Source organism: Cricetulus griseus, chromosome 5 (assembly GCF_003668045.3).
Source record: "Cricetulus griseus strain 17A/GY chromosome 5, alternate assembly CriGri-PICRH-1.0, whole genome shotgun sequence".
Lineage (NCBI taxonomy): Eukaryota > Metazoa > Chordata > Mammalia > Rodentia > Cricetidae > Cricetulus > Cricetulus griseus.
Window position 1 is genome coordinate 102,085,853 of NC_048598.1, and position 18,070 is coordinate 102,103,922.

General features: G+C 60.1%; 2 protein-coding genes across 8 annotated transcripts in view; both read left to right on the top strand.

The window, feature by feature from the left end:
* The window catches only part of Pip5k1c (phosphatidylinositol-4-phosphate 5-kinase type 1 gamma), a 32,897-nt gene extending 23,713 nt beyond the window's left edge, over window positions 1–9,184 (top strand). For 4 of the 7 annotated variants that reach the window (XM_035444890.1, XM_035444889.1, XM_027419252.2 and 1 more), the window contains 10 exons: window positions 546–629; window positions 875–923; window positions 1,408–1,492; window positions 1,973–2,134; window positions 2,436–2,574; window positions 2,673–2,705; window positions 3,057–3,155; window positions 4,044–4,170; window positions 6,438–6,515; window positions 6,852–9,184. In XM_035444890.1, the coding sequence (XP_035300781.1) occupies window positions 546–629; window positions 875–923; window positions 1,408–1,492; window positions 1,973–2,134; window positions 2,436–2,574; window positions 2,673–2,705; window positions 3,057–3,155; window positions 4,044–4,170; window positions 6,438–6,515; window positions 6,852–6,854 (859 nt within the window). In that variant the 3' untranslated portion in view covers window positions 6,855–9,184. Of the gene's footprint in view, window positions 1–545; window positions 630–874; window positions 924–1,407; window positions 1,493–1,972; window positions 2,135–2,435; window positions 2,575–2,672; window positions 2,706–2,918; window positions 2,935–3,056; window positions 3,156–4,043; window positions 4,171–4,983; window positions 6,397–6,437; window positions 6,516–6,851 lie in introns of those variants that run through there. The other 3 variants (XM_027419251.2, XM_035444891.1, XM_027419253.2) reach the window with 3 other exon arrangements.
* Window positions 9,185–10,121: 937 nt separating this feature from the next.
* On the top strand, window positions 10,122–15,874 carry Cactin (cactin, spliceosome C complex subunit). The gene is made up of 10 exons (XM_027419242.2): window positions 10,122–10,310; window positions 11,596–12,067; window positions 12,593–12,688; window positions 12,843–12,988; window positions 13,378–13,540; window positions 13,635–13,749; window positions 13,987–14,179; window positions 14,496–14,615; window positions 14,729–15,015; window positions 15,100–15,874. Exons 1-10 carry the CDS (start codon window positions 10,156–10,158, stop codon window positions 15,588–15,590), a joined length of 2,238 nt encoding a protein of 745 aa, XP_027275043.1. The 5' UTR covers window positions 10,122–10,155; the 3' UTR covers window positions 15,591–15,874.
* The last annotated feature ends 2,196 nt before the right edge of the window (window positions 15,875–18,070 follow it).

Here is an 18,070-nt window from a genome sequence, read left to right on the forward strand (position 1 = left end):
TTCCAACTATGGGTACAAAGTCTCTAGTGTTGGGAGGGATATCTCAGTCACAGCCTTGGGGATGAGGCCCAGTGGCACTCACTGGCTTGGGCTCTGAGGAGTGTTGGCCACAGCTCTGTCACCTGTGGAGGGAGAAGAGTGAGCAAAGGCCCTGTGAGGCCATCCTCCTCAAACCACCTCGGCTTTTGTAGGATCTGCGTGGGGCCCCACGGGGACCAGGTGAGCCTGTGTGCCCTGTGTGAAGTGAGCCGAGCTGGTGGGGCTTCCATCTCCAGCTGTGGGGCTTTGGGCTGCTGTGGCATTGAGGGGCATCACTAACTGGACTGGGCCTTGTGGCAGCTGGTGTGGTGTGGTTAACAGATTAGGATGTGCAAGGCAGCCCTGCCCTGGGTGCAGTGCACATGCATGCATGGAGGCGTGCTGTAGTCAGCTGCTCAGCCTGGACCCCAGGGCAGCCTTCAGCCGCCAAGTTACCCCAGGATAGAGGTCCCAGATTTGTGGGCCTGGTCTGTCTGTGTTCAGCTAATCCAAGTCTCTCCCCACAGGATGGGTGGGATCCCGGCTGTGAATGGGCGTGGGGAACGGCTGTTACTTCATATCGGAATCATTGACATTCTGCAGTCCTATAGGTACACAGGCCAAGCCCAGCTCTCCTCTTCCTACCTTACCACATCCATTCAGGCTGCTTAGCCATGCCCACACACCCTCCCTCCCTTGACCTCATCCCACTTAACCCTGGTGTCTACCCAAAACCTTCAGACCATCCTGGTGACCTAGCCCACCAGCTCAGCCTGGCCAGGTCCCTATCCAGCCCTGCCTCATGCCAGTGTTGGGCCAGTGGACTGACCTTCTGGATCCTTCTATCTGTTTCCAGGTTCATCAAGAAGTTAGAACACACCTGGAAGGCCCTGGTGCACGATGGGGTGAGTGTCACTCACATTCATTCACTGTGCCCATCTGCTCACCACTGAGCAACTCAGACTTCCCAGGGTGCTGCCAGGCCAAGGGACAAGGGGACATACAGGTGCCTCACAGCTCAGACCCGGCCTCTGGTTTCCAAGGAGTAGTGGGAAGGGTTTCTTTATGTGACAAGCTGCTGGGGCCTCACTCCCCCGGCCTCCACCTCTGCCCATATAACCTAGGCTCAAAAGAGGAGCTCCGCTAAGGGTCTCTAGGAAGGTGCAGGAGGGAGCTCCCCGAATGTGTGCTAAGGTTGGGGTGCAGTGTCCTGTCGTGATGATGCTTGCCCTGTCATTCCGGCACTCAAGGGGCTGAGGCAGGAGAAACCTGGGTTTGAGGTCAGCTTGGGCTGCATAAGTGACCCTGTGTCCTGTGTCTGCAAACAAACAAACAGCTGGTGGGCGCACCCTCTGGTGACCCCGTCCCTACCCCTCTGTGCCTTCCTAGGACACTGTCTCAGTCCACCGGCCCAGCTTCTATGCAGAGCGCTTCTTCAAGTTCATGAGTAGCACAGTCTTCAGGAAGAGTTCCTGTGAGCTGCCGCCTGTGGGAGGGGACACAGGGCCAGAAAGTCCCCATCTGGGTTTGGGGACAGAGTGGGGTCAGCCTGCTAGTTCCTGTGAGCCCAGGTCTACAGTCCTGGTGACTGGGCCCAGAGAAGGCCAGCACTTCTCCAGTTCACAGCCCAACAGCAGGGTGTCTGGGGAGGGGTGGGCGGGGCGGGCCTGACCTGAGGATCAGGCCATGAGGGGAGAAGTTGCCTCCAAGAGGCCATGGAATCTGAGGTGGTGCACGACTTTAATCCTAGTACTTGGGAGGAAGAGGCAGGTAGATCTCTGTGAGTTCGAGACCAGCCTGGTCTACAGAGCGAGTGCCAGGACAGCCTCCAAAGCCACAGAGAACCCTGTGTCAAAAAACAAACAAAAAAAACAAAAGAAAAGAAAAAAAGAGAGAAAGAAAAAAGAATCTGAGGCTACCACAGCACCGAACCCCTGCCCTCTTTCCCCTGCAGCCCTGAAGTCCTCTCCATCCAAGAAAGGGCGTGGTGCCCTGTTGGCTGTCAAACCCCTGGGGCCCACAGCTGCTTTCTCGGCCAGCCAGATCCCCAGTGAGAGAGAAGATGCGCAGTATGACCTTCGCGGGGCCCGCAGCTACCCCACGCTGGAAGATGAAGGTGACCTGCCCGCCTGGGTTCTGGGCACCCAGGAAACCAGACCTTGAAGGGACCTGGACACACGGGCTGGGGAGAAAGTAATTTGTGCAAAGGCCTTGGGGTGGCATGAGGTCATAGGAAGTGTAGAGGAACAGCAGGAGGTGTGTGGACTCCTGCGGGCATTGGGTAGTCTCGGATTTTGACAGTTGAGGTGCCGGTGGACAGGGTGGCTGATGGGAGAATCTGGAGGAGCCAGCTCCTGAGGTCAAGCAAGTGGGAGATGGCACCCCACTCTGCTTAGGCTTACCGCTGCTCCCCACAGGCCGGCCTGACCTCCTGCCCTGCACCCCGCCATCCTTTGAAGAAGCCACCACAGCCTCCATCGCCACCACCCTGTCTTCCACCTCCCTCTCCATCCCAGAACGCTCCCCTTCGGAGACATCAGAGCAGCCCCGGTACAGGTGGGTGGAGCAGGCAGGTGCGGGGCGCAGGTGGGCAGAGCCCTGTGTCACCATAGCTCTGACAGCCGATACATGGTAACGCTGTGCCTTCCCCACAGGCGGCGCACGCAGTCTTCAGGCCAGGATGGCCGGTGAGCCCCCTCTTTCCCCGTGTCCCCATCCACCTTCTTCAAAGGCAGCAGCGTTTGGCATTGAGCTCCAGGCTTCACCCCACAGACACTGCAGGCCTGGCCGGCTTCCAGAACCTTCCGACCCTCCTGCATCTCAGGTCCAGACACCCAGCAGTACCCAGCTCCCCAGTGTGTGGGCCGCTGGCCATCTCTTGTGCTATGAATCCCCCCCAGGCCACAGCAGGACCCAGCGGCTGTGCCTGCTCCCTCAAAGCCCCCAGGCTAGGAACCCCCCCCCCCCAGGGGGGGAACCAGGAATTGCAGGCAGCTCTGGGATCAGGGAGGAAACTGAGGCTGGGCTGTCCCCTGCAGGTCCCAGGAGCCCCACATGGAGGATCTGCAGAAGATCACAGTGCAGGTGGAGCCAGTGTGTGACGTGGGGATTATGGTCCCCAAGGAGCAGGGTGCGGGGTGAGTGAGAGCCTTCCCTATTCAGCCATGATGACCTCACCTGGGGGTTTCACCAGGCTAGGCTGGATCTAGGGACATGTGTGGCTATCACTGTTGCCCCAGCACTGGGGAGGCTGAGGCAGGGTGGTGTCTTAGTCAAGGCTTCTGTTGCTGTGGAAACACCATGACTGGGAGCTGCTTGGGGAGGAGAGGGTATCTCAGGTCACACTACTACCTGTGAGCCTCCGCCTGCTTTCTTACATTGCTGCCAGGGTGGCCCTGCTCACAATGGGTAGGACCCGCCCACATAAATAAATCAAGAAAATATCCCCATAGGCTGGGCACAGTAGTGAACACCTTTAGACCCAGAAGAATCTCTGAGTTCAAGGCCAGCCTGGTCTACAGAGTGAGTTTGAGAACAGCCAGGGCTGTGTAGAGAGACTGTCTCAAAATAATTATATAAACTAATAAAAGAAGAAAGAAAATGCCCCACAGAGTGGGGTGTTAGTGGCGCACACCCTTAATCCCAGCACTCAGGAGGCAGAGGCAGGCGGATCTCTGTGAGTTCGAGACCATCCTGGTCTACAAGAGCGAGTGCCAGGATAGCCTCCAAAGCCACAGAGAAACCCTGTCTCGAAAAACCAAAAAGAAAAAAGAAAAAAGAAAATGCCCCACAGACTTGCAAACAGGGAATTTTCCTCATTCAAGGACGTCCTCTTCAAGGAGGACTCTACTTGTGTCTTGTTGACACACCTGGGCAGCACAGATGGCTACAGGCTAGACCCAGTCTCCAAAACCAAAGTAGTAGTGTCCCCTGAGATGGAGAGGGGGCTGGTAGGTTAGGGCCGGGAAAGCGGACTGTGCTCTCCTAGAACCACCTAGGACACCACCACTGTCCTGTGTCTCCAGAGGGGAGGTCCCCCTATCAGGGGCATCAGCTGTAACCACTGTGGAAGTGGACGCTGCCAGCCAGGCCTCAGAGCCTGCCAGCCAGGCCTCGGATGAGGAGGACGCACCTTCCACAGACATCTATTTTGTAAGTTCCCCTAAGCCTCCCTAGCCCCAAGGCACCTGTGGACCATCGGTCACACCTGCTTCTGTCTTGTGTCATTGCCCTGGGTGGCAGGGCTGTTGCACCTTCTTGGCTAAGGGGAGACCTGAGCATAGACAAGGCCCTCCAATGAGAATTCCTTGGTCTTCTGGGGGGTAGGTTCTGTCCATGACTGTGGGTCCTGGGGACCCAGTGAGTGACAGGCCCCATTGCTGTCTGTTCTATGAGGGGGGCCTGGCTCCATGTGGACAAGGCTGATTCAGTCCAGCCCTTGGGGATCTGGGGCACTTCATGACCTCCATCCACCATGGGGAGAAACATTAGAGGGGCTGTGGCCCCGTACAGGGACACACCCTATAAATATAAATAGGTCAGAGCCGAAGCAGCCCCTTGGGGTCACCTTTTTTCCCTGGTGCTGCAGTGTCACCTGGGTCCAGGGTTGTCCTCACTGGCCCTCATTGCTTCCCAACTAACTTACCCACTGTGTCTAAGCTGTGTCACTGAGGCCCGCACCCCCACCTGTCCCTAGAGAACTCTGGCCAGGCCTACGGTCCCCATGCTGGGGCTGAGAGGATGCGTGTATTGCTGGCTTTGGTCCAGCAGTGCCCAGAGCTGCTTCCTTGATGAGGTTCTGGGGCCCTCAGCCCTGACCCCGCCCGCACACACATTCTGTCTGCTTCAGTCGCTTGTGCCTGCCAGCCCTGCTCGGCCACCCACCTGTCTCCCCTGCCTGGTTCCCGCCTCATCCTCTGCCCTCTCCTCTCTTCCTTCCTCCCGCCCGGCCCGCTGTGTGGCCAGTTCGCCCACGGGAGATACTGGCTTTTCTCTCCCCGTCGTCACCAACTGCGGGCCGTGACACCGAGCCACACAGGCGCTGTAAGTGACCACAGACCGTCACACGCGGAGATGGGCTCCCAGAACACAGCACCCCACACCCCTTCTCTCCTCAAATGACTGTGGAAAATCATAGCCGTAGTGGAGGTTAGCTGAGCCCCAACCTGACTGGATGCACTGTGACCAGAAACTGCCACAGCAGCTGCCCGTCTGTAGTGGGGTCCCTAAGACCCCAGTCCACCCATCTAACAAGTGTAGACACTTATTATCTAGGCTCTATCATTTCCTATGTAGCATACAAGAGAAACGGAGGCTCAGGCCACATGGAGTCCAGGCCTCATATTCCCTACCACTGTCACTGCTAGGTCAGCTCCCAGTACATGTGACTGGGCTAGCCTTGTAGCTAGCCTACTACCTCCATATCAACAATGAGTACCAGGCCCAGAGAGGCTGAGTGACATACCCAGAGCTGCACAGCATTGGCATAGTACAAACAGAGCACGGATGAGACACACCTGTCACCCCAGCATTGAGAGGTGGAAATAGGAAGTTTGGGAATTTGATGGAGCCAGGGATGGCTAAGATGAGGGTGCAGCCAGGCGTTGGTGGCGCACACCTTTAATCCCAGCACTGGGAGGCAGAGGCAGGCGGATCTCTGCGAGTTCAAGGCCAGCCTGGTCTCCAGAGCGAGTGCCAGGACAGGCTCCAGAGCTACACAGAGAAACCCTGTCTCAAAAAACAAAAAGATGAGGGTGCAAAGCAGAGGAGACTCTGGTGAACTCCTTGCAGTAAGTAGACCATATTTACAGGGCTGGTCTCTGGAGGGTCACCCATGGCTCTTTTATCCCTCAGCTTTTCTGTCTGAGGCCCTCCTGTGCTTGGGACACCACTCCCTGGGACAGGCTTACTTCTAGCCTGTGTCACTGTTCCCACCCAGGACAGTGCTGCTTGCCCCTTGGAAGCCAGCCCAGCAGCGGGAGGGGTGACAGCCCAGGCTGGCTGGCTGGGGTTCTGGTCCTGTGGGAGCCCACCGAGGCTCACTCAGCTCCGAAGGAACTGGTGCAGCCGCCATGTCCTGCCTGTCCCTGCACCCACAGTGCTCAGTGGAACCTGTGCAGTGCCCAGCGTCCAGGGGTGTGGCCAGAGCAGGAGAGGGGACCAGGACAGTGGGACAGATGGGGTTCGCATGGAGAGGAGATCCCCCATCCCCCTGCACCCCAGCTTCACTAACTGCTTCTGCTGCCACCGCTGCTTCCCCAGGGCCAAGGGTTGGGGGGCAGGTGCCCCTCATAGAGGGAACCGGGGTTGCGACTGCTCCCCAGGGTTGGGGGTCCCCCTCTTTTACTTTCTGTCTCTTCCTTCGCCTGTCTGCTCCTCGCGCCCTGCTCTTGTGCACCCTTCCTGCACGCGCTGTGCAGCCCACCGACGAGAGGAGCTGGGTGTACTCCCCGCTTCACTATAGCACGCGGCCCGCCTCCGACGGCGAGAGCGACACAGTAAGTCCCCAGGCAGGGTGGGAGGACAGGCCTGAGCTCCTCCCCCTCCCCTGGCGACTCCCGCCCCTCCTCTCCCGGCTCCTCCCTCTTTCTGGTGACCCCTCCCCTTCCTCCAGCCCCTCCTCCCTTGGACTCCTCACCAGTTTTTGCTCCTCTTTCTTCAACTCCCACCCCCTCACACACCTGCTTTAGGCACAGGCATCTCTAGGTGAGCCAGCCAGAAGGCTCAGGGAAACCAGGCCTGACCTCCAGGCCTCCCACATCTGAAGCCTTAGCGGGTGGCTGGGGTCCCACCTGGGCACTGCCCTCCCTCACCTGCCCCTCTGTTCTTTGCAGTAACTTCTATGCAGTCCCTAGTCTGGAGCCCAGTGTCCTTCTGCCACCCCAGTCACTTCCTGGAGGCAATGCCCCTCACTGGGGCCCAGAGCTCAGCAACATTACCCCAAAGGCCCTGGCCCGACCTCATCCTCTCCCTCCCCACCGACGGATGCCACCGGCCAGGCCCATTCCCAGGATAGCTTGGGCCACCATCTGCCGCTACCTGTGCCTGTTGGGGCGGCAACATTCGGAGGGCCCGATTCTGTATTTATTTTGGGTCCTTTTTTGCACGGAGAGGGAGCACAGGAGTGATTTTCTAGGACAAAGACAAAAGACACAGAAAACCCAGGAAGAGGCTGCAGCCACTGGCCTTGATGGATCAGGCTCTACATGTCCTCCTATTTTGGGGGACCTGCCCCACCAGCTAGGTGGTTCCAGTAAAGCCTACTCTCTCCAAGGCTCTCATGGTGGCCTGCAGAGGGGACAGGCCCTGGAGCCTCTGCTTGCTCCTGAGTTGGATGAGGCCACCGTTGGCAGCCTCAGCAGAGCCCCTCCATCACCTCAGGTTTGGGACCCAAGCAGACCAGGACTAGCCATGCCCTGTGTGCTTTCTGCAACTTCTTATCGCCACCGGAAGTATGTCCTCAAGCACGTATGTCTTGCGGTTACAATCACACCTGGCGATGACTGGGAGCAGCCACCCTGTTTGCCTCCAATCCCTGGGAAGCCCTGAGCTGGGGACGTGGTATCCCTCCACTCCCAGGGAACTCCCCTTCAGAGCAGATCCTGCCCCGAGAAGAGCAAGGCCAGGCTGCAGAGTGACAGCTGGGCCCTCAAACACCCTGGCTGAAGATGAAGCACCAGAGCCAACTGTGTGCACTGGGACACCTGGGAGAGGGAGCTGTCCCTTCCCCTGGGCAGACTTCACCCACCCACACCCATGTGGAACTTCTGGCAAGTAGTGTGTTGGGTACAGTACCATCATGTCCCTGTCTCATGGATGTTCTACCCGTGGTGTTCTCCTAGGAATCAAGCTGGACAATTCTGAAAGCCAGGCTGCGCTCCCGGTACACAGCCTTTGGGTCAGCCCCATGAGCCCCTGGGTTGCACCTTCAGGGACATAGAAGGCAGGACCTGACTGGCTAACGGGGAGCACAGCAGGCTATGGAGGCAGTGAGGACCATGACACAGCCCTTCCTGCAGGCACCCACTTCCGTCACGGGAAGAAAGGACATGGACTGGAAGCAGACCCTAGCTGGTATTTACAGACAGGGCTGAGGTAGGAGGGATGGACAGACGTCTGCCCTGGTCCTCACTGCAGTTCCATGTTTGTGTTAAAGTCCCAGAGCCCCTCCAAAGGTCTCCCTTGTTTGCTGATGGGGGTCCTGTTTTGGCACTGGCAAGTGACATCCATGTGGTGAGCTGCTGAGTGAGTTGATTCAGGGGCTACAAAGGCCCAGTCTTGCATAGACCCCTCCAGGAAGGCATTGTGTCATCTGTCATCCCAACACTTGGAAGGCTAACGCAGGAGGATTGTGGCAACTTCCAGGCTAGGCTGCGCTACAGAGTGAAATCCTGTCTGAAAAAAAATCACAGGGCTGGCGCTACTGCTCAGTGGGCAAAGCTCCCCCAGCCATCTGAGCCCTGGGTTCCATCCTAGCACTCACAAACAAGATGGGGTGAGGCATCTGTCACTCCAGCGCTTGGGAGATGGAGACAGAAGGAGCTCAAGGTCATACCTGCCTGCATTTCCAGTCGTAAGCCAGCCTGGGCTACAAGAGACCCTCTCAAAAAAGAATCTGTAAATATTTTGTGATTCCCCATCCTGTTCTGTCCAACGGCCGCTATCGCCCCACCGTGGACGGCGTGTGATCTGTACTGTAAGGATCAGAGGTACCTCCAAGACTGAGGTGTCCCGGGTCCGCCTCTGTTCCCCCACCCCCAGCCAGTCCCCTGTCCAGCCCCACAGCAACCTCAGTGCAATATATGCCCTCCCCGTGGGGTCCCTTGGCACGGTACTGTCTCCGCAGTCCTTCCGTACCCCACCTCTCCGGTGGTTAAAAAGATCGCATCGCACACTTTCACCCCAGGCCTGTTTTTAATGCTGAATCCATTCTGAAAACTTCAAAACCTCGTGTGTCTTACTCATCAGGGCGAGGGAGTCCCGGGTCCTCAGCCTCTGCGGTCTGGTGTGTGACAATCCAAGCACGGTGTCCCCTTGCACCAACCAGGGGGCCCTGTCCCTCCAGTGCAGCCGCTGCTGACAGCAGCCGGCATCTGTATGCAGCCCAGGTTCCCACCACAGCCCCTATTTTTAAGTTAAAAATCTCTAATAAATCGGGTATTAAGCAGCTCGCTTCCGGTGCCTTCGGCGTGAGGGGCGGCGTGTGGCGCACGCAGTGGCCGAGGGTGGGCTCCACGAGGCTTGTCATCGCGCTCCAGTGCAGCCGGGGTTGCGGGGCTTCCCGTCTTCAGGCCTCTGTTTCCCGTAAGTCACGACATGCACGAGCTGACCGACCAAGTCAGCGAGCAGTCCCGCCCGGACCTAGGCTTTACGGGCGCGGGCCCCACGTTCCCAGCACCAGAGGCCTCCGTGAGTGAGGTCTCCCTCGAGTGCTCCTTCCGGGCGGGGAACCGCCCCTTCCGGACGCCCTGGCCCTGGCCCTGCCCTCAGCTCGGCATCTGGGCATCTCGAGTCCCAGGCGCCATCACCGAGGCCTCCCGCCTTCCCCGAGCGCAGCTGCACTTCCGGCCCACCGATCCGTGCCTGTCAATCTAGCCTTCCCGGTCCCGCCCATCCCCGCTCCTACAACCGCCACTCTTCACTTCCTCCCCAGGCCCCGCCCCGCTAAGCCTCACGTCCCGCCCCCACCGGCCGGTCAATCTCCGTAAGCCCGGGCCCCACCCTCTTCTGTGTTCCCAAGCCCCGCCCACGCCAGGCTCGATTTCCTTGACCCCGCCCACGGCGTCGCCTTCTCCGCCCTGTAACCGCCTCCTCGAGCACCGGCGCGCTCCGCCCTGATTTCCCAGGGCCCCTAGGGCGCGAGGACCCGCCCGAGTCAGTCTCTCTCGCTGCCTGAATGGAGATTCGCTCCGCTCAGCCTTTGGGCGACCTGGTCGGAGTTCGTCATGCGTGTCCAAGTTGAAAACCCAAGAGATACCCCGGTCTGTGGCGTCCCCGGAGCCCGGGGCACAGGGACTTAGTCTTTCTCCGGGACAAGGCGTACTGTGGGCATCCCCGAGCGCGCCGCGGCGAAGGAAAGCCCCCGGCGCCGAGGCCCCTGGTTGGTTACGTCCGCGCGTGCGCAGCGCGTACCGCCAAATGGGTCGCGACTCTCGCTCGCGCTCGCGGTCTGCCGGGCGCAGGGGTCGCAGGCGGCGGAGCCGGAGTCGCAGTGGGAGCCATGGACGCAGCAGCCGGCGGCGCCGGGAGCGCGAGGGGCGGCGCGAACGCAGGCGGCGCAGCCGGGGGCGCAGGTGAGTGGCCTGGGGCGGCGGGGACGGTCCGGGGGCGCGGGCGGGCGGCGGGCGGCACGGGCCGGACGGCGCGGCCGCGGGACTGACGGCCGCCCGGGACCCGGGCCCGGGGCCGGAGCCCGGAGCCCGGAGCCCGGAGCCCGGAGCCCGGAGCCCGCACTGCGGCCTGGGGCTGACTTAGCTGAGACCTGTCAGCCCCGCCGGGGCGGCGCCGCCTTCAGTCCCAGCACTGTGGACCAGAGGCCGGAGGATGGATCTGAGTTCGAGGACAGCCAGGGTCTCGAACCGCCCCCACCCCCAAAAAAGCAAATGTGTTTCTCCGTAGTTAAATTCCTTTGTTCAGTACCAGAAGTTGACAAAAGACTAACCAGGACACTAACCGTGCAATGCTGGGGTTACAAGCTCAAACAGCCATGCCCAACTTTTTTTGTGGGTGCTGGGGTTTTGAACTCATGTCCTCAAAATATTACCTGGTGGTGCGTTTTCCTCTTTCACGGTTCCCGGGATATCAGAGATTCCATCCACTGGGCCTCATTCCTTCGACTTGTCATCTCAGCAGGACTTGATGGTACGGTACACACCATTGACCCTGGCCAGCACTTAGGAGACAGACAAGGGTGTTTCTGGACGTTGGTGGCTAGTCTGGGCTGTAGGGGGAGATCCCATTAGACAGAGCGATGCACAGATCATATTTAAAGTAAACCGACTGCGACCTTCGTTTTATCTCATAGGACCTTGTATGCCCACCCTTGGGGTACTGGTGGTGGTCAGCTCCACTTGTCCCCAACCCAGTGGCTCCTAGGTCTGTCCCTGCACCAGGGCTTTTCATGCCATTCCTTCTGCCCATGTGGGTCCAGCCTTCTACTCCCCATTTCCTCAGGCCTTAAAGTGGCACACATCTTTAATCCCAACACAGGCGGGTTTTTATTTATATGAGTTTGAGGTCAAGCTGGTCCACAGAGCAAGGGTTAGGACAGCCAAGGCTACACAAGCTGGGAAAATCTAAACACACACACACACTCCCCCCACACCCCCACATATACCCACACCCACACCCACCCACCCAACCACCCCCACCCCACCCCCACCCCCCACACACACACACCTCTCATCTTCAACCTGCTCCCTCAAAGTGTGGCCGGAGGCTTGTGTGTACTGTGTAGGGTAATCTAGTTTATGTGGGGACCAGTGTGATTTGCGGGTTGCTGAGACGGCAAAGGCTTGTGCTCTTCCAGTGTTGGTCATTGTGACCCTGACAGCTGGCCTTGGTATGTCCTCCTCATAGGTCAGATTCAGAAGGAGACCGGCGGCAGAGGTCTGGGAGGCGAAGCCAGAGCCCTAGGCCACCCAGATGGCACTCACAGGACCAGTCCTCACGATCTGACTCTGGTGAAGAGCGGGCACGGGGCTCCTGGGCCCGGCAGACTCGCCGACACTCGTGGTCCCCAGGGTCATCGGCGTCTAGTTCAGAATCCCCAAGACGCTCTCGGAGCCCTGGGGCAACTGCCCTGGCCCTGAGCCAGCAGCAGAGCCTGCAGGAGCGGCTGAGGCTTCGTGAGGAGCGGAGGCAGCAGGAAGAGCTGCTCAAGGCCTTCGAGACGCCCGAGGAGAAGCGTGCACGGCGACTGGCTAAGAAGGAGGCTAAGGAGCGCAAGAAGCGGGAGAAGATGGGCTGGGGTGAGGAGTACATGGGGTACACCAACACCGACAACCCCTTCGGCGACAACAACCTCCTGGGCACCTTCATCTGGAACAAGGTGAGTGCTCCACCCTGAGCAGCCAGGTGCTATGATGTCCTGAGAGGACGCCTCCCTGCCTCAGGGCCTTTGTCCTGCTGTTCCTTCAGCCCAGCTCCTTGCTTGTGGTTCTTGTCCTCCAGGGCTCCCCTGACTCTCAGCCCTTCTCAGGGAGGCCGTCCTGACCCTTGTAGCCTAGACCCCCCACGGCGTCTCTCAAAGTGCTGTTACTGCTGTGCTTGTCACTGTGTGACAAGCACCTGTGCAGGTGCCAGGCTCAGCTGCACTGTGGGGTAGCAAGGCACCCTTGCACACTTGTGCATCAGAGAGCACATGGTCAAACAACAGCTGTTGGGTGATGCGCAGAGCTCCAGGGCTGCTTCTGGGAGAAGAGCTGGCCCCAGGCACCTTCCTACCATGGAGACCCCTGGCAGCTCTGGTCTGGATCCCCAAGTCCTTACTCTGTTGTCTTCCCTGCAAGCCTGGTAGAACACTAGGCACTGTGGGACCCTGCTGGTGGCTGAGTGGGTCTGGCTGCTTCCACAGGCACTGGAGAAGAAGGGCATCAGCCACCTAGAAGAGAAGGAGCTGAAGGAGCGTAACAAGAGGATCCAGGAAGACAACCGGCTGGAGCTCCAGAAGGTAGACGCCTCGGCGTGGCAAGGCCTGGGGACTTGGGCCTCTCATCAGGCGCTTGCTCACACCTACTTCTGGAGGCTGAGGTGGCCCTGGCCACCCTGGGGTTAGGTGTGCTGGGGCCCTCTCACCGTGGTGACTCCCTGTGTTGCCGTCCCAGGTGAAGCAGCTGAGGCTGGAGCGGGAGAGGGAGAAGGCCATGCGGGAGCAGGAACTGGAGCTGCTGCAGCGGGAGAAGGAGGCGGAGCACTTCAAGACCTGGGAGGAGCAGGAGGACAGCTTCCACCTGCGGCAGGCCAAGCTGCGGTGCGTGCTCACCACCACCACCACCACCACCACCACCACCACCACCACCACCACCACCACCACCACCACCCCTTCTGTGTCAAACCATGGTTCCCTTTCCCTGGTTCTGCTGAGTGAGACATGGACTCACCAGGCAGACCCTCAGCAGTCCTATTAAGTAGGGCGGAGGGGGACATGACCTCACAAAAGGTGTCTGAGCACAGACCTGGTCAAATGTGTTGGGGACCCCAGCATAGCCCCGCTGTCCCACCCTGGTGAGGGCCAGGCTCACAGGACCTCTTGTTAACTGAGGTTGCCTGTCTGGCTGGGGCCCCAAGGGGATGCCCCAGGGTCAGCTTTGGTCATTGTGAGTCCTGGCCCTGACCCTGCCACTGCATCTTCTCCCACAGTTCCAAGATTCGAATCCGAGATGGCCGGGCTAAGCCCATTGATCTGTTGGCCAAGTACATCAGCGCAGAGGACGACGATCTGGCTGTGGAGATGCACGAGCCCTACACCTTCCTCAACGGCCTCACAGTGGCAGACATGGAAGACCTGCTGGAGGACATCCAGGTACCACCCATACCTCAGCCTGCAGCTGTGCCTGGCTCCGCCTCCCACTGCTGCCCCACCCCTGTGTTGCCTCACCCCTCACACCTCCCCACAGGTGTACATGGAACTGGAGCAGGGCAAGAATGTAGACTTCTGGCGGGACATGACAACCATCACAGAGGATGAGATCGCCAAGCTCCGGAAGCTGGAAGCCTCCGGCAAGGGCCCAGGTGAGAGGCCTGAGGCATCTTCCCCACTGCTCTGAGCCCTCCCTGCTGGAGCACAGCTAGCTGGGCGTTGCTGGTGCTACCTCAGGACAGCCCTTCTCCCTGCCACCCCTCTACCAGGCAGGCCAGCTGTCATTCTCATCCCTGACTGGGGTCAAGTGCAGCACAGGCGGCACCCATTGGGGGGGGGGGGGGGGCAGGAAGGAACTCAGGCCTACTCTGAACCACCCTGTCCTGCAGGTGAGCGCCGTGAGGGCGTCAACTCCTCGGTCAGCTCCGATGTGCAGTCCGTATTCAAGGGGAAAACATACAACCAGCTGCAGGTCATCTTCCAGGGCATTGAGGGCAAAATCCGTGCAGGTGGCCCCAACCTGGACATGGGCTACTGGGAGAGCCTCCTGCAGCAGCTTCGTGCACACATGGCCAGGGCCAGGTGAGGCTCTGTCCCTGCTGGCCCAGCCCCTGAACCCTTTCTTGGCCTTCATAACCACCAGTTATCAGCATCTTGAGAACCTGGGGTGCCTTTCTGTTCCCTCTCTGCCCCCTGCTCCCTCTGTCAGCTTCCTGTCTAGCTTGAGAACTCCATATAGAGCCCCGCATGCTCAGCACCATGGTGTAAGCACGGTGGTTGCTGCCTGCTGGCTTGCCTTGCTTACTCTGATGGTCCCAATCTCCGAGGGCTAGGTTTGAGGCCACACAGCAAATGTGCCTTGCCTGGGAACTGAGATGAACGCCCTCCTGTCCCCCAGGCTCCGTGAGCGCCACCAGGATGTTCTGAGGCAGAAGCTATTCAAGCTGAAGCAGGAGCAGGGCGTAGAGAGTGAGCCGCTCTTCCCCATACTCAAGTCTGAGCCCACGGCCACGCACAGGTAAGGGTCTGCCCACTGGGGGGGCCTAGCAGCAGAGTGCACACTTGCCAGGCCTGCACCCCTTCCTCCACTGACCCTCTGGGCCTCACCCCTTCCTCCACTGCCCCATGCAGCCCGGAGCCTGAAGAGCCTGCCCCATGCAGCCCCGGACCCTCAGTGGACCCCACAGAAGCTGAGGGGGCTCCAGCATCTGGGGAGGCGGAGGCGGAGGCAGAAGGAGACGGCGAGGCAGTGCTGATGGAGGAGGATCTGATCCAGCAGAGCCTGGCCGACTACGACGCTGGCCGCTACAGCCCGCGGCTGCTCACGGCACACGAGCTGCCCCTGGACGCGCATGTGCTGGAGCCTCACGAGGACCTGCAGCGCCTGCAGCTGTCGCGCCAGCAGCTCCAAGCCACAGGTGGGGGCAAGGCAAGCAGGCGGCAGCCAGAGGGGTCAGGAGGGGTGGGGGGGGCCCTGCAGCTGACCCCCTCTGCCCCCACAGGCGATGCAAGCGAGAGCGCTGAGGACATCTTCTTCCGGCGCGCGCGGGAGGGCATGGGGCAGGACGAGGCACAGTTCAGCGTGGAGATGCCGCTGGGCGGGCGCGCCTACCTGTGGGCCGACAAGTACCGGCCGCGCAAGCCGCGCTTCTTCAACCGCGTGCACACGGGCTTTGAATGGAACAAATACAACCAGACGCACTACGACTTTGACAACCCGCCACCCAAGATCGTGCAGGGCTACAAATTCAACATCTTCTACCCGGACCTCATCCGCAAGCGCGCCACTCCCGAGTACTTCCTGGAGGCCTGCGCCGACAACCGAGACTTCGCCATCTTGCGCTTCCACGCCGGGCCTCCCTACGAGGACATTGCCTTCAAAATCGTCAGCCGTGAGTGGGAGTACTCGCACCGCCATGGCTTCCGCTGCCAGTTCGCCAATGGCATCTTCCAGCTGTGGTTCCACTTCAAGCGCTACCGCTACCGCCGGTGACGCTTGCCCTTCAGGGCTGGCCTAGGACCAGGACAACTCCCGATGGGAGGGGCTGAGGGGACCCCAAGGGACTGGGCACCTTCCTCAGCGACAGTAACCAGCACTCTACAGGCCGCGGCCCCTCGGATCCCTTCGGATCCCGGCGCGTCTGGAAAGGACCGACGGCAACTGTTTCTCTTAAGAGACTGCTTTAGGTGGGAGGGGTGTCTTGTTTTCGCAGACTTCGTGCTTATGGGAAGCCATGTGGTTTTGATACGTTTAATAGAAAGCTTATTCTAAAAATGTTTCGTGTTTTGAGGCCACAGTACAGACACCACACCCAAGTGTCTTCTAGGAGAGTCAGGACTCCGGTTCCCCTCTGCCCACCTGAGCCCAAGACCACCAGGGTCTGAGAGTGTGTGGCTTTCACCACCCAGGTCCTTGTTTACACCCAGTGGAGGCTAGAGATGCCACTCTGCATCCCAGACCTGCCACCAGCGTCGTCCCCAGCCCCTGGCCCAGTGACCTCTGACTGGGGCCTGAGAATGCAACAGGACACCAACCTGTCCAAACCAGCCAAGCAGTGCAGTGGCACTGCCCTTCCACACCAGTGGAACTGTGACAGCTGCGATTTCACGGTCCCCCAGGCAGCCTCTACCAAAGGACGCTCCAGCTGAAGGTCCCACTTGGGGCACTTAAGCTTGAGGGTTACTTGGGTGCATGTGTCGTGTATGGCATGTTGGGTCTCAGTTTCTCTACCTGGGCCAGAAGGGGTCACCTACCCCGGGCAATCTCCGGCCTGCTGGTTCTTGCATATGTGTAGCCCCAGCAGGGTCCTGGCCTTGGGAGACAGGGAAGTAAGGGGACCCCAAAGAGCCTGAGGTGCCCACAGGGGAGAGCAGGTCCTTCCTTACAAAAGACACTTGACAGGAGGTCCAGCCCAGAGAACCAGATTCCCGGGGGAGTCCAGGGATCCACAGAGGGTGAGTGAGCCTGGCAAGGATGCCTTCGTGTCCCCACCCGGAAGCTGGCTCCAACTCCCATGCAGCCTTTTCCTTCCTTTGGCTGTGTCCAGAGCTAAGAATAGGCGCCCCCAGCCTCAGCGGAAGCCACAGCCACAGGGGTGCATCCTGAGCCTGGTGGCAGAGCAGCAAGCCCCAGCGGCTCCTGGCCTTGAGCAGACCATATGTGCCCTCAGTTTCGCCCTGCTTGCTGAGCTGTCACCTCCATCGACCATCGTTTGACTCTCTAGACTGGCCATGTCCAGGGGAAAGACAACTGCCATCCCCTGTCCCCTGCCACCCTCACCCCTGTCCCCCATCCCCATCAAGAGCGCAGCCTGGCATCCTCTGCCCACCACAGGGCATCACACTCCCACCAAACATTCCACCAGCACCTGGTCTCCCAGACCAGGGAATGCCTGTTCGCCCCAGAAAACCCCAAAGCTTACACCTTTCCCCACAGCATTAATTCCTAGCCAAACTCTAGGAAGGAAGGTATGTTCATTTGCTTTGTCCTAGCAGCCCTGGCCATAGAAACCAGGGATAGGGCAGGTCCGGTTAGGAGAGAGCCCCACAGAGGAGCTACAAAAGACGGAGCTGGCGCCTCACCAGGGAGGAAGCAAGTTAGGGTTCAGGGCTGAATAATGGGATGGGCAGGATGGCCCTCAGGAGTGAGACCGGAAGGGTAAGGGGCGGGGCAGCGGGGAAGGGGCTTCCGGCTGCTGACAGGAGTCTGGTTGACCCTGGACAGACTATGGAACTGGGCGGATTGGGGTCATGGCCAGGCCAGGCATCCTGGTCCCGTGCTCGAGTGTGTGCACCGAGGCCAAAACCTAAGGTCGCCTCCCGGGCCCAGCTCCCCCTCAAGCACAGCTCACAGGTCTACACTGTCCCCAGCCGAGGTCAGGGCTTCCTGCAGTAGGGCTGTGGGGGAGGGGTCCCCAAGCCTGGTCTCCCCACAGCACCCCTTCCCCACCACACCCCCCTCTAGCCCTGTGGCCCTGCGGTCCTGGTCCGGCCTTGGCCCTCCCGAGACCCCTGGACACTTCGTCCAGCTGGCTCGTTGCTGCCTTGCCAGGACCATCCCCATCTGGCCGCGCAGCTCTTCCCACATGGGCCTGGGCCTCTGGGGCGCTGGCCTGTCAACAACCGACGTCTGTGTCACCCTTGTGTCCGCCGGGTTCCCCACCCTAGCCAGGCACCCGGCTAAGGGGCGAGGCCAGCGCAGGGGGCGGGGCTGGCGAGAGACAGACAGGCAGAAAGACAGATGGAGACAGGGCGGGGCGGGAGACAGCCTCATTGTCACATTCCCCCAGCCCCGTCCCCCCGGGGGTCCCCAGCGCCACAGCGGCTACCCACACAGCCCCAGGGCATCTGTTGGGGCCTCGGTTTCCCCAGGGGGCTTGGCTCCCTGCTCTCTCTGCCTGGCCTGGGAAAGCACGGAGATACTGTCTGCTCTGCTCCTGGGACACCACAGCGACACCCTGTACTGACTCTCCG